This window comes from Rattus rattus, chromosome 17 (genome assembly GCF_011064425.1).
Source record: "Rattus rattus isolate New Zealand chromosome 17, Rrattus_CSIRO_v1, whole genome shotgun sequence".
NCBI lineage: Eukaryota > Metazoa > Chordata > Mammalia > Rodentia > Muridae > Rattus > Rattus rattus.
The window spans coordinates 32,488,536-32,504,564 of record NC_046170.1 but is presented as its reverse complement, the minus strand read 5'-3'; the positions used below and the strand labels follow the sequence as shown (position 1 = coordinate 32,504,564).

Genomic DNA, 16,029 nt, shown 5'->3' with positions numbered 1-16,029 from the left:
TGAAAACATTATTGGAAAAAACCATAATTATTGAACTTTTGTAATTACATTCATGTAGTAAAAGCTAATAGTCTAGCTTTTGAAAGATACATTTTTCTTCAAGAAAGAAACAGTGGTACAAGTCCTAAATGTAAAATATTTGTTTTATACATGTAGAATTACGAATTATGATGGGAGGCAAAGTGCATATAATTAGTCAAATAACTTAGATTATGTGATATAAAAGTGAAATTGTTTACTTTTAAAATGATTCACATTACCAGCAATAATGAAGTCAAATTTCTAATCTCTCTTTAGTCAATATGAGTATATATCTTTTCCTAAAAAATTGTGCATGTGTTTATGTGTCTGTGTTTGTGTGTGTGTTTATGTGTGTATATGTGTGTGTGAGTTTGTGTGTGTATATGTGTGAGTGTGTGTGTGAGTGTGTATGTGTGTATGTGTTTGTGTGTGTATATGTGTGTGTGAGTGTGTGTGAGTATGTGTGTGTGTGTGTATGTGTGTGAGTGTGTGTGTATGTGTGTGTGTGTGTGTGTGTGTGAATGTGTGTGTGTGTGTGTGTGTGTGTGTGTGTGTGTATATGTGTGTGTGAGTGTGTGTGTGTGTGTGTTTGTGTGTGTATGTGTGTGTGTGAGTGTTTGTATGTGTGTATGTGTTTGTGTGTGTGTATGTGTGTGTGTGTGTGTGTGTGTGTGTGTGTATGTGTGTGTGTGTGTGTGTGTGTATGTGTGTGTGTGTGTGTGTGTGTGTGTGTGTGTGTGTGTGTGTGTGTGTGTGTGTGTGTGTGTGTGTGTGTGTGTGTGTGTGTGTGTGTGTGTGTGTGTGTGTGTGTGTGTGTGTGTGTGTGTGTGTGAGGAGTGTAGGGATGTACGTATGACTATATGCACCCTTGAAGGCCAGAGGAGGGCATCAGGTGCCATGGAATTTTAATTATAGGCAGTTGTGAGTCGATGAATTTGCCAAGGGGGAAGGAGTAATAAATTATAGAATAGTCTCCTCTATTTAGCTAATACAGCCACAAGAATCAAAAACTGAAGCAAGATGGGGGGGGTCAAGTTTGACTCCATCACCCCTGTGATGAGAGAGAGAGGGAGAGAGAGAAAGAGAGAGAGACGGGAAAAATTCAATGTTCACTGCCTTCTGTTTATGGATTATGGTTTTCTGTGAAATGGCAGCTGGCACCTTCATTTTTTCTTTAAGTTTCAGCTTAGCATAGGATATAATCAGCAGGATACTTCTCTCCAGAAGGTAATAGCATACAAGCTAATAAAGTAAATTATGGGTGGCCTGCAGAACAGGGTTGAGGTCATCAGGTAGAGCTGGAAACCTGGTGTGTGTCTGTGCCCTTCAGAAAGCACAGTTAAAAAAATCTAAGCCTCCACTTCCAAGCTTGAATTGGCAGGAGCAGTCAATAGGCTGGGTCAAGAATCCTATAGTTTTTGCTGACTCAACCATAGCTGTTGGAAGTTTAAGGTTATTATTACCAGGAGGCCCCAGTCACCCTGGGCTTTGTCAGCCTGACTCTTATTGTTCACCAGAACCAGTGGCCTTTCCTTGGGGTGAATCTGCTGCTGCACATGAAGAGGCTTAACTCTGGCCGAGTAGCTTCCACAAGAGCAAAACAATAAACCTGCTTGGAGCCTTTGTCTCTGGGCCTTTTGGGTCACATTAAGAGGGACCTCCTTACAGTTCAACTTCCCTCTTCTGAAAAGGTGAAAGCCATCACGCACGGCCGCTATTCAATGGCAGCTCACAGAAATGTTTCTTTCTGGAAATACTGAAGTAGACAGACCTTAGCAGAAGTTCCATAAGCAATTTTATTTTCTGATACAAAATGCTACTGTGTGTGCAGCTAATGGGAAGTTGCTCTTAACAGCCCATGTAGATCTCTAAGGCAAAGCAGACAGGAAATTGTTTGAGATTTTCGGCAATGGAAGGGAGGATTCCTGAAGCCATGTCTGGAATCACCTGGATAGGGTTTAGTAACAGCTTTGTGTCACTTTCTTGAATGCTCAGACATGATTACAGTAGCTGAGGTTTCTGGTGTGGCTTTAGACATAATCATCAGAAAACAAAAGGAACACATGATCCACAGTAATTCATTTTACTGGGCAACCTCAGTTTGAGATCATTGATGTTATTTCCCATGGATGTCACCAAGGCACAGCTTGGCACAGGCAGAGGGCATGTGCTACGGAAATGAAGAAATCATCAAATAAGATGGCTAGAAATGTCGTGGTGTCTAGGTTAGAGCATGGCCCAGGAGGTCATCTCATTGCCATCTGTGGTGTCTCTGAAACTTCCAGTGTCATTGAACGGTTTCCTAACTCTCTAAGCTATAGACAACAGGGAGGATAGTGACCTGCCATGAAGTATGGAACTGTATCTATGATGGCAGACTACTTCCAAGCCATCAAGTTATTCTGTAACATATGAAGATAGCTACCTTCATCCTTCATCTACCTATGATCTATCCACCCATCATTTATCTACCAATCATGTTTTATCTTTCATCTATATACTATCAATCATCTACATATTTGTCTATAATTTATAATCAATGTATCTATTACCTATCTATCTTTTGCCTATCATGTATTCATCTATCAGCTACACATCTATCATCATGTATCTATCAATTTATCTATAATCTATCATCTTTCTAAAGCCTATCCATCTATCATTTACCTATCCATCATAAATCTGGATATTATATTTTCATCCATTTGTCTACTTATCTATCTATCCACTCATCTACAATCTATCACCCATTCATCATTATCTATCAAATATCCATATATCATCTACCTATCCTCTACCCATCACCTAGACATTTATCTATAATCTTTCATCTACATATCTACTCACTCATAGTATATAATGCATATCCATCATCTATGTACCTATCAACTATCTATCCATTTATAATCTAACACACACATAGATAGATAGATATAATTACACATTCATTTACCATCTATGACCTATCTATCTACCATGTACTAGAACTCTGTCTTTTACTACTATCTTTTACTTATCTACCTGCCTGTCCTAACTGACCCGGAAGTACTCATTGGGAACCATTTCTCACAGGGAACCTTAGCAGCTGAAGTTCCTCACATCCCAGTTTCTCACAAGCCATGACAGGGAGTGCCAGATGCAGCAGAATCACAAGGCAGGGCCCCAGACTAATGAGGTCTTCTACAGGATGACTCTCCCCGCCCCCTCTCTAGAGTGAGAAGGACTGTGGCTCTGGAATGTAACCAATCTGTAGCAGGGAAGTTGCAAAAACTTAAATTTTAATTACCCCAAAGGGCCAGCAGCAGACAAGCCTTTAAATCTCTCTAGCAGGATTGATTTACTCTTTGTAACTTGCAAATGTCACAAAGACAAACCTACATTGGGAGGTCTTTCCACCTCATCGTCCTTCCGTGTGTTGTTTTGATTGTTCCACTGTTGCACTTGGAGCTGTTGTCAGCTTCTCTGGCTCTCTTAGAAAGAATAACATTGTTTCTTTCCAAGTTATTAGGAATTCCTGCCGCTAGACAAGCGACGACCATTTGATCGACAGTCTATTGACTGGCCTCCCCTGCAGCAGCAGAAGATGAGAGCTTGGCCTCACTTTATACAATCATATTAATAGTCCTAATATGTGCATGTGTTTGTTATTTTATTTCTCCTTTGAACTGGCTCTAGCAGAGAACCCATCTCTCCGTTAATAACACACTCAAGGAAATCTCTAATATGTGCTTTCAAGTGTTTACCTTCGTGTCTGTTTTAGGGCCATGCTTTTCATTTCCAAAAAAAAAAAAAATTATTCCTTACTAAATGCAACAAGAGTTATGGAGTAAGGAAATGAGGGGCAATGAAGAAGAAGAGATTGCTGAAACAGGCAGAAAAATCTATGGAGTCTAAAAAAAAAAAAAAATAGAATGGTAATTTGAGTTTGCCCGTGTCTCTCCCTGAAGAGATTTCTAATACTATGAATTGTAAATAAAGCTACTGAGTAATTAAGGCCTTGATTTACCTGAGGCTGACTGCTATTTTTTAGGGTGATAACAGTATAAAAAAAATCCTGCTGTTTAAGCAACAGAGTTGCAAAGCTGTGGTTGCCTCGTGTTTAATAGCTGCGAGTGATGGATGAGCGAAGGACTGGAAAGAGCAAGTAGGGAGTTCTGTGTTCTGGAAAGCAGAAGAGAAGAAAAGCAGGGCCAGCTAACAGCCTTGGTGCTTGCACGGCTGCTTCCCTGTTAACCCCAATGGCTACTAAGAAGCTCTGACTCTGAGATTCCCTAAGGTAAAAATAATCCAGCTATTTCTGTAAGACCTAGCACGGTTGTCTCATTGTTATAGTAGCCTTGAGTGTCCATTAAGTGAAAGTTGTTGTCTCCTAGCCAACAAAATGGAAGCCCCCTCCCTTAAGAGTTTATCTGGTTGGGAAGCTCAACAACCTGAGCAAGACGCTATCCCTCAAGAAGAGAGGTTTATATTAAGTCATGGTAAGAAAGAGGGGGAGTGATGATCCCTTTAATGGGATAATACATGTTTCCTTCCCAGAATTCCCACCCATTAGTACCATCCCTGTGAACCACGGTGAGGTTCTGTTGGGTCTGCTCAGATTTCTCTACCCTGACTCCAAAAGCCTCGCTTTCTTTTTTCTTCTGGCTTTTTCTTTCAGATGTTGGCAGAACCAACCTGTGCTGTCTCTGGTACTTGAGCTTTGTTTTCTGTGTCTAAAGCTCTCTTCCCTGCCCTGTGGCTGACCTTCATGCCTAGCTCATACAGCTTGGCTCTCTCGTTCTCTCTCCTAAGCTTCCACCTATGCATCTGTGATAGACTTCACCCTAAAACTCCCACACCATCCAAGCATCTCTTTCTTTGAATTTGGCAGAACCTGAAAGCCCCGAGGCTTGGGACAGCTTTGAAAACCATCAATTTTGGGGAATTCAATCTCCCCCAGAAAGACTCCTCTTTCCTCAAAGAAACCCTGAGATCCCCATATCATTATGATAAAAATCACACTAAGCCGCTTGTTAAAAAAGCAGAAATTCTGTCCCAGAAATCCCCAACAGTATAGCAGGAAATGGAGAGTTGACAGCACAGAATTTCCATTTGTCAAGGGTTTGAAAGCCACCATGGAAGCAATCTTCTTTACAATGTAATGTTTGATAAAGAGAAACTTCTTAAACATAAAACTATTTCATTATAGAAAACACAGTGAGTTTAGAATGAAATAAAACTACGTTCCACCAAACAGGTACATCCCCCAAGGATTTATTTAATTCTATTTTTAAATTAAATTTCGTATGCTCAATTGGCAAAGGCGTTTCGGTCTTTAATGTGACTTAAGACACTATCCATTGGAAATACAGATTTTTGTTTCCTCGCTTCTGTCAGTTAGCTTGTAATGCTTAGACTTATTTTTAATCCACTTGGAATCGTTTCCTTCACAGTGATTTCAAACTTATATTAGTTTTCTAAGTCACACATTTGCAAGCTACTGATTCAGCAGTGTGCTTGGTTTTCTTGACGGCTACACCTGATTTGGGTAACAAGAAGAGACATGGACCAGGGCTCTGATCAAAGTGGGGGAAAGGCTTCGGGCTGCAAGGAAAAAAGGACCAAGATCTGCATTCTTGCCTGTTCCACCCGATACCGTCAGCCTGCCACAGTGACATTTGCTAACTCTTAGTGTCCTTGTTTGCAAAAGTAAAAACCAAGGAGACTTTCACACGGTAAAGTGTGCTCCTCCTGCCTCTGGCTGGGGTTGTTGTATTCTGAGTTGCCTCTTTGGTTGGTCTATGTTTCAATATTCTGCAGCTTCCGGAGACAAGGAGCTGTCCCTGAACAACTGTGTCTCTGCCCTCAACATCTGGCAGACATAATTCAGCAATTTGCATACGGTGATGCATGCCTGAATTATCATCCATAGTAGCATGCGAGATAGTTGATCCCGTCATTTATAGACCTTTATTAATTGTGACTTTATCCACTTGCTGGAAATTTATTTGTAACCCTGAAATTTTCTAGTCATTTGTAGTCATGCACTGAGTAGCAAAAACTGAGTTCAGTCAGAGCTGAGGAAAGAGCTGCTCCCTACCGCCTGCTTTAGTGTTCATATTGGAAATGAATGTAGTTATCATCTATTTTGTAATCCTTCCCTTCCTCTCTTCTAGTTGATGATATTGCTGTTTAAAATGTCCGCTGATGTTCCGAGAATCATCATTAAGCTCAAACCATGATTTGAACGTAAAACATGTGAGTAGCACTGCTCAGAATAGGTTCCAATGCTTTGGGTCATGAATTCAATGCTAATGAATCACGGATCTCTCTCTCTCTCTCTCTCTCTCTCTCTCTCTCTCTCTCTCTCTCTCTTTCTCTCCTTCTCTCCTCTTCTCCTTTGTGTATGTGTGCATGCATGGGTGTGTGTGTGTGTGCGCGCATGTGTGTGTGTGTGTATGTGTTTGTGTGCGCACTCACGCACATGTGGATATGTGTGTGTATAATGTCTTTAACCTTAAACACATATAAGAGATTAAATATTGATCTATTGAGGAGAATGCTGTTACCATAGGCTCTCAAAACCTATTTTACTATGTTCCTCTTAGGAGCAATGATTTAGTATTTTTTAATCTAATGTCCATGGTGACTTTATGGGACATGACTACCACAAATCAAGAAATGATTCCTCCTATCTCACTCTCTGCGGTTCTCTCCCCTCTCCCTTTGCCTCTCCCTCCCTCTGCCTCTCTCTGGAAGCCTCATAGACCAAAGGTATTTATTAATTTACATAGATCTTATGTTCAGAATCATAACTAATACCTCATATGTAGACAAACAGCTGATAAAGCATTCATGGAAACAAGGATTCTTATAGCTTTTCATTGTGGTTCATTTTTACCATCCTACATGAACTAGACATGTTTAAAAGTTAATCTGGACACTCAAGGGCAGATCTTACATAGACAGAATCATCCTTTGTTTTTTGTGAATTTTTTCCACAGTAAGTGTATCTAAATTTGCAGAATGGACTAATCTATGCATACAAAAATCTGAGAGTCATATGTCTCAAGCAGCACATGCCAATCAGTATACATAAGATAACCGTTTGAAAGAATGTTTATGGTCCTATGCCCCTCCTGACCTTGGAGAAAGAAGCCCATGGCTACTGTCTGGGAATTTGTAGCCCGCACTCTGTAGCGTTGCACACAGGAGGTAAACGTGTCGAATCAGCATGTGTTTTAGATTGGTTTGGTCTTGAGATGTTTCCTCAGCGGTTGCCAATTCATGAAGCCACCAAGCAATGTATTAGAAAACTCTCTAAAGATATGTTCTACAGTAATTCTCATACCACAAAAATCAATATCCCAGGATTAACCACTGCCCCGCGGTTTTTAGAATTATACATTAGTATAGACCTATTGTTGTCCTCTATTTAGCTGACCCCTTCAAATCTTGTTTGGCTGAGTGACAGACACTGCCAACTCAAAATGAGTCAAATGAAATTTCTTTTTTTTTATTGGATTTTTTTTTAATTTACGTTTCAAATGTTATCCCCTTTCCCGGTTTCCTGTCACATCCCCCTATCCCATCCCCCTCTCCCTTCTTCTTTGTTTCCCCCCAACTACCCATCCCTTCCTGCCTTCCCCCTAACATTCCCCTACACTGGAGGCTCAGATCTTGGCAGGATCAAGGGCTTCTCCTCCTACTGGTGCCCAACAAAGCCATCCTCTGTTACATGTGCAGCTGGAGACATGGGTGTGTCTATGTGTACACTTTGGGTAGTGCTTTAGACCCTGGAAGCTCTGGTTGGTTGGCATTGTTGTTCTTATGGGGATGCCAGCCCCTTCAGCTCCTTCAATCCTTTCTCTAACTCCTCCAATGAAATTTCTGTCCACTCTTCAAACATTTTTCTGATCTTATCTCCAATCATGCAAACACTTTCCTGTCTTACATCTCATACGTGTGCCACACACAGGGCTAGTCCCCAGCTGCACTGCTCTTGGTCAAGGGCAATAGCACCACTGCCATCTTGTCCCTGGACATCTGCCGTACTGATTTGATGGGTTATTCCTCTACAGCTCTCCAGAATTTGAGTACTTGGTCCACAGCTGGTGGTTCTTTTTAAGAAGGACTGGGAAATGAGACGCGGGGAAAGTGTGTCAACCAGGGCAGATATTGCGACTTTCTCTGTGCTTCCTCTTCATGGTTTGAGAGGTGAGTCTCTAACTGCTGCCAGCCCCCTGCTGCCTGCTCCCTCTGCCCTGCCATCTTGGAATCTCACCCCCTAATACTGTAACAGACCCAGCCTCTGCTCTATGTTGTTTTATCAAAATAGTGAGAAAGTAACTAACACTTTTGCACTTCCTAAATGGTCTCCTAACTTTCATGCTATATCTATTGTTTCTTTGCCCCTGGACAGGCATTTGCCAATATGAGAATGTCTATGGCCCTATCAAAGGAGTTCTGGTTGTATACACCATAGAGGACTGTGCTAGAAATGTGTTTCCGCTCACTCATGGAAATCCCCAAAGACCTGAAGGTACTTCTACTTGGATCTCTTCTTATCTTTTACCATGCCCCGCTCACTGGCCATACTCAAAGCTAACTTGGGTTTGTTGCTGGTTTCTGAGTATGCCTGGACGTCTCAGGACATGACATTTGCTATGGCTTCTGTCTGGAATTTTCTTCCTCTACAACAATGTATGACTCGAGTCAATATTGCCCCCTTCCCTTTGCTACGCTTTCCTTACTGCTATGGATGTCTAACCACAGCACTGGGCAGTGTTGCTTCCTGTGCTGATGGAAATTACCTACGCTGTGAAGATCAGTAGGACCCTAACTAGCCACAGGTGACTCGGCAGTTAAAATCTGACTGGCAGTTATTTGGTTTTACTTAAAGCACTTGTATTTGTTTGCATTGATAAAATGCATTTGAAATTATTGAACCTTGGAAATAATCTTAACAACCAATGTATTATGTGGCTGGCATATTGGACAAAATGGTATACCTAGAAATTTCTTTTCATATTTGATGAAGGAAGGGTAGATGTGCCTTCTTTTTTGACATTTGTATACAATTTCTCTTGGTACCAATCATTGAAATGGTTACCTTTCTCTTGTTGCGCATTTCTCTCATCTTGGTAAAACGTCAGTCATGTAGACAAGAGTGAATCTGTTTACGAAGTCGCTTTTTTGTTCTATGTACTAATGTTTATAACTGATACAACTGAGTCTTTCGGCTCTGTTCTTCAAGACTGACTTGTTTCTGACCCTTTTGTACCTGCTCACAAAGTCTCTAATCTGTTTCTCCGTTCTCACCAAAATAATCACACTAGCCTACAAACACCCCCACTGGAATTTTAATTTAGGTTTGTACTAAAAATCAATATCAATCTTGCAGGAACTGACATTTTACCATGTTGAGTCTCTTAATTAATGAAAATTTTATATTCTTCTGTACCTCTAGGATTTTAAATCATATAAAGAACATTTTATAACTGTCTGTGAGAATCCTTGCAAATCCTCTATTGTACTTTTTTTAACCATGTGTTTGAGAGTTTTGAGGCTGTTGAAGATCCAGTCTTCTAAAAGGTCATTTTCTAATTGCATACCACTGGTATATCAAAACAAACAATTTTATGTTAACTTGGGATCCAGTAATTACTATAAATTAAAATCATTTACTAGGGTTCTTCAAAATATTTTAATATATAATTTGATAATTTATGAATAATGAAAATTATAGGCCATCCTTCCCCAGCCCTTAGGCTTTTTCTACCTCTTGCATTGGCTAAGACCTCCCATACAGTGGCAGGCAGAATGCTGCTCACTCTGGAAGATGGGGAAAGTTCTCAATATTTATAAGCTGTTACCCACATTGAAAGATGTTTCTGAGTAATCGGTTCTTTCTGAATCGTGGGTAGATGTTGAATTTAATCAAACACACTTTTCTCTGTGACTGTTAATTTATGTCTGAATTTATGTCGAAGGGGAATTCTAGAAAACAAATAAATTCCATAGTTACACGTATTTAAAACAATGGCTCTTTTTCAGATCTCTCTTTCCTCAGCATTGATTGCTCTGACAAAGGCTTGTGTTTTGAGACACAATAGGAAACATTTATTATTAGAAACACTGCTCAGCCGCCATTTGCTCACAGACTAACAATATTGTAAATTATTAACATTTAACTAACACATCTGTTAAATATTTATGTTGCTTTTTTTTTTTTTTTATGAAATAGTACTGTGGTGCTTAGTTTTAATTATCATCTTGCTACAATCTAGAATCTCCTAGGAAGAGAGTCCCAATGAGGAATCACCTAGAGAAGGCTGGTCTGTGTACCTATCTGCAGATGGTTATCTTCTGGGAAGACTTGGCCCACCATGGGTGGCACCATTACATTTGCTATTCTGTGTAAGAGTAGAAAAAGCTAACTGAGCCCTAAGCTAGGATGTATTCACAACCTCTGTTCCTGACTGAACATGATGCCAACTAGCTGCCTCAAGTTCCTGTTGCCATGACTTTCCCCGAAAGATAGACTAGCATCTAGAATGGTAAGCTACGCTAAACCCTTTCTCCCCTAAGTTACTTTAGTCAAGGTATTTAATCACAGCAACAGAGAAGAAACTAGGACTAATATCCACTTCGGCCATGTTGCAAATTAGAGCAATGTTACACTTATTTCCTTTTAATTTTTGTGCAATCTGTCCATTAAAGCAGATTTAACTAGTAAATGGAAGTGTGTTCACTTACCGGTCATATTGCAGTATAAGAGGAACGGTCGCAGGGGACCGCTTCCATCCGAGTCTATGTAGTAGAATCCAGAAGCGTTCCCTTGGTGCTTATAGGCTTCACATGACTGCTCGTAAACAGCTGAGAGAGAGAGAGAGAGAGAGAGAGAGAGAGAGAGAGAGAGAGACAGAGAAAGAGACAGAGACAAGAGGCAGAGAGAGAGAGAGAGAGAGAGAGAGAGAGAGAGAGAGATCGATCGATCATAAATGAAATAACATGAAACAAATCTCTCAAATTTTAAAAGATTGACAGAAGATCCCCCAAGTCTATGTGCATCACTGGCCAAGGGAGCCGGGTAACATATTTTAAAACAAAATCCATCCTTCTTTTCTTTACAAATTAATATGGATGAAATACATACAGAAAAACGAGCTTTTATTTTATGACATTTTATCACCAAAAGAGAAGGAGACTATTAGATCAAAATGAAAATTTAGCTTACTTTTTATGGGAGGAGGGACTAGGGAAGAGAAGACAGCTATTTAAATATTAAGACCTTTATAAGTATAATGTGGTATCTTATGGTACCCATCTCAGAATATCTAATTCTAGTATCACCTTGTAATAACCTAACATCTGAAGTACAATACCATAACCTTCAGAGCTAATTAGGTGCTGCCCAATAATTTTGCAATGGGGACAATTGAAATAATAGTTGAACTATGTTACTTTCTCACATCAACTTAACTAGAGGTAAACATTTTTCTTCAAAGGAGAAAAATGATTTGCAAAGTTCCTCGTCTATAGTTTTAAACGTAATTATGAAACTTCTCTAATGCTCTTTAATGAGCATTCAACACAATTAAGATTTAAAGCAGAGAAAATATTCATATGAAATATGCCCCCAAGTGGTCTCATTGTGTTGTGATCCGTAATTGAATTTTTTATTATAGGAGTGTATATTTGCCATGCATAAGGCTTGATATTAACATCTGTGAAATGCACACTTCTCATTGAATGCCCAGCCAAATGTTCTAGTAACTTCCATTAGGTTTTTAATTCCGTGAAATCTGAAATACAACAAACCTATGGGTAGCCTCCCCTGAATCAATTTTAAAATTTTGAAAATTGTGCTAATGAATGTTTGGACAACATGAAACATTGCAGCTAATTTGTGAGAAGTTATAAATTTTTTTTGAAATATTCTGGAACCTCCCTTCTACATTATTGCTCTGCAATATGATGGCTTCATTTCTTCCTATTTAAATTACATAGATGGAGGCATAAGGACGCAGTGGTTTGTGGCTCTATTTGCATTGTGCACTGAAGTGGGCATGTAAAATGGTTAGTTTTATATGCCAGGGAGCATGTGCATATGGTTATAAATGCCTTAACAGTGCTTGCCAGAGATAGACACATAACTTTGGGATGGTGATGAGCCCCCAAAAGCACATAAATAGACAAGGAAATTAGACCTTTTTAAAATGTATTCCTTATATGTTTTAAGATTGAATTTTATTTTTTTTAATTACATGAAGGTGTGCATGTGCACATGTGCATGTGTGTGAATACAGATACAAGAGGCCGAAAGAGTCAGACTCTCTGAAGTTTAGGTCGTCTGGTCTAGGAGATAGAAACTGAAGTCAGGTCCTCTGGAAGAGCAGTGCATGCTCTTAAATGCTGAGCCAACGCGTGTGTGTGTGTGTGTGTGTGTGTGTGTGTGTGTGTGTGTGTGTGTGTGTGTGTGTAAATTCAGGGGCTTTGGGAGGCTAGGAGAGTTGGATCCTTTGGGAATGGAGTTGTAGAAGGTTGTGAGTTGGTTCAAGAGGGCACTGATGACAGAATTCATCCTTTGTAAGAGTGCTTCACTGATGAGTCACCTCTCCAGCCCCAAACAGGAACTATCTTGGCTTTAATGTCGCTGATTTGATCTTCGGTGGCATGACAGGTATTTCCTAGTTCAACCCTTTTCTTTTTGAAGACAAACTCTTTTGGTCCAGTCTAGCCTCCGAGCTATGATGCCCCTGCCTTAGCCAGCATAGTGCTGAGATTCCAAGAGATTCTTCTAGAAGACTTCGTCTTTGCTTTTGCACCATGACCAACAGCGTTGTTCTCGCCCTGTTTCTCAGAACATTGTGGACACAAGCCCTTCAGTTCTGTTTAAGCATCCTTCTCACGGACCCATCCTGATAATTTCTGAATCGCATTGTGGGACACACGTCAAATGACCTTTCTGTTTCCCATTTAAGTTTCTCCTCAGAGCTGTTTGTGTTTATTGTTACATTCACTTATTAATAACAATAAGACGAGCAGAGTCAATTCCAATGCTTTTAGTAGCTTTCAGATTTAAGTCATTTGTTATAACGGAGACGGTAAATGATATTTTTTTTTAAAAATGAAGTACACTGTCCTTCAGTAGCTGAGTGATATGGCTGAGTAGTTTAGCCTCTGGTGACAGGTTAGGTGTGGACTACAAAAATAACATGAGGCTTGCAGCTTAAGTAAATATTTCAGTAGAAAAAAAGGCACAGGGTTTATAATATAGAGAAATATATGTGCTGTGACCTCAGGCTCTGAAACATCCTCATTCTGCCTACTCTCTGTAAACCAACTGGGGAACTTTATTAATATCCCTGAATTATATCTGAGTTAACTAGGCCAATAACAGTACTGACCTAAGAGGAGGATATCAGAACCAAATGAGTTAGCATGCATAAAATACCAAATCTACTTACTTAAAATTTAGTAGGTCCTCAATAAAATTAACTATGGTTACTATAGTAATTGTCTATCCCATTTAACTGCCAGCAACCTCATTGAATAGACCTTAAAGAAGACAGGGTTTCTGGAGGTGGTGAGGTCATGGGAGTACAGCCTTAATGAAAGATAGGCAATGGGGCTCAGAGAGGTATCACCCTTGGGGCCGTATAAGAACACAGGGAGAAATCAACAGTCTGAAGCAGGAAGCAGGGAAGGCAAAGCTTTAAACTCCCATGAACTTGAACTTCCAGCCACTAAACTATAGGAAACCAATATAGGCTATGCCTAAACCAGCTAGTCTATGGGATTCACTTATCCATGCCCACATGGAATACCACTCTCTTGGATGGTACTGGACAGAGGTGAATCTTCATACTACAGCTCATCCAGCCCAACCCATCCAACACTGCTTCTGAAAATATTTTCCTTGCATGGAATCAACAAAGAATCTAGTAACTGATCCTAATTCAACCTACACTGCTCTTCCAGAAAGTCCCCAGTCAAACGCTAACGAGGTCAGAGAACAGAAAGTGTTTGCATAATCTATTTTATCATTTAATTTATTTTTATCTTTATTATTTATCTTTATCTATTATCTTATTTTATTATTTTGTCCTTACCGATCTTTCGCTTTCTGTACATATGTTTGTCCTTCCCAACTATCTGACCCCTTCTTTTTTGTTTTATATTATATAAAATTTATGAAATGAGATGTGAACTATGAACTAGAACCAAATGGGTACTGAAACTGAAACTGTGTATCCCAACACAAGGTCACACAGGTCACATAGGCACATACATTAGAGAAGACAAGACAAAGGGAGCAGAAGGCAGAAGAGCAAGCAGGTATGTGTGGCTTACAGCTGTGACAAGTGGCTCCTGTGTACCCCGTGTTTGTGCAGTTACAATGAAAGGTGCTCCAAGACTGAGAACATTCACCACCATGCTCACAAGAATTGGGCAAACACCTGAAAGAAAGAGAAGAAGCTGTTACTCATGGCATCCATCCATACATGCCAAGCAGTGTGCGGCTGTTCTCTTCTGATGAATTTAACTCATGAGAACTGCACTGGTTGTTGTAACTAAGGAAAAAGTTCCCTACTTGACAGCTATCAAGCACAGTAGGTTTACTCACTTGAGGTAGCTCAGTCCCAACATTAAATCATAATACATCCCTCTAATCACAGCCTATGGTTCAAAAGCTTCATCATGAATAATGTATTTTTAAAAATAGAGGATCACGGGAAACCAATAGGGAACCAAAGAAGCGAGCCCAGCACATCACTTGATCTGACACTAGGCTTTGAAAAGTTCTACAGGGTCCTGTACAGGTCAGCAGTGCAAAGACTAAACAATTGTCTTTAATTAAAATATTTCTTTTCAGTTTACATGTATCACTTGACATCAGAGGGATCACTGTATATATATTGAGAAGAGCATGATGCTAAGATAATCAAAGCGTTCTTTACTGAAGTGCATTGACATACACATCCCCTCACATAGCTACTTTTTAAGAATTTAATTTCTTTTTAATTGTGTGTGTGTGTGTGTGTGTGTGTGTGTGTGTGTGTGTGTGTGTGTAGTTCATGCATGTGTGAGTGCTGGTGTCTGAGGAGACCAGAAGAGGATGTTGGGTTCCAGGAAGCTGGAGTTTCAGGTGGTTACAGTCCTGAGATTGGTGAGTAACTAAACTCTTGTCCTCACCATAAGAAGTTTTCGTTCTTAACTAATAAGCCACTTCACCTGCCCCAAGAAATCTAGTATTTTTCATTGTGGCAGACAGAACCTGTATAGAAATCAAAGTGTCTTTAATGTTTATCTTTCAACAAAGGGACATAGTCAATATTATCTAAAACAAAGAATGGTGAGAGAAATCGGGGAGCTTTCTGCTGAAGCCCGAAACAGCCCTGGTGGACTTAGATGGTTCTGACATTGGCCTCGGCTTGGATAGATGCTGGCTAAGTTTCTTGTACGTTATCATCTCTGGCCAACCTCTCCTTAGAGCATTTCCACTAGAAAACATTCGACTGTGAATTATTTCTTGGTTGCTTTGAGGAATAAATCTTCTCCAACCTCTGAACAGTTTTCTGACCCAGGAAGGGCTCTGTGCAGGAGGACTAACCCTTTGAGATGCTGGAATAAAAATACCAATGACAGAACCTGTATTCCTTCTCTCTAATAGAAGAACATGAATCTAATTAATTTCCATAAATACTGAATAGCAAACAGATGTGACATAATCACGTTGACAATCAACTGCTAGGAAATAAATCCTCATTAAATTCTTTGGACCTGAAACAGGATGGAAAGACAGAAGATAGTAAGGGGCGCTGGAGGAAAGGAAGCTCCTTGTCCTGAAATCTCTGATGTTTTCTGCTGAACAAGAGTCAAGAAACCTCAACACAACTAATGCAATTAGAATCTCACGCGAAGGGCCAACAAGATGTCTCAAAGATTGAAGACACTTGCTGCCAAGCCTGATGTCCTGGGTCCCCCAAAACCCACACAGTGGAAGAAGAGACCTGACTCTTG

At 40.0% G+C, this 16,029-nt stretch overlaps 1 protein-coding gene across 2 annotated transcripts in view; it reads right to left on the bottom strand.

Moving 5' to 3' along the window:
• The window catches only part of Cntnap4 (contactin associated protein family member 4), a 665,755-nt gene that overhangs the window by 74,228 nt on the left and 575,498 nt on the right, over nt 1–16,029 (bottom strand). For both annotated transcript variants that reach the window (XM_032888111.1, XM_032888110.1), the window contains 2 exons: nt 14,359–14,465; nt 10,759–10,878 (listed from right to left, as the gene is read on the bottom strand). In XM_032888111.1, coding sequence (XP_032744002.1) covers nt 10,759–10,878; nt 14,359–14,465 — 227 coding nt within the window. The remainder of the gene's footprint in view (nt 1–10,758; nt 10,879–14,358; nt 14,466–16,029) is intronic.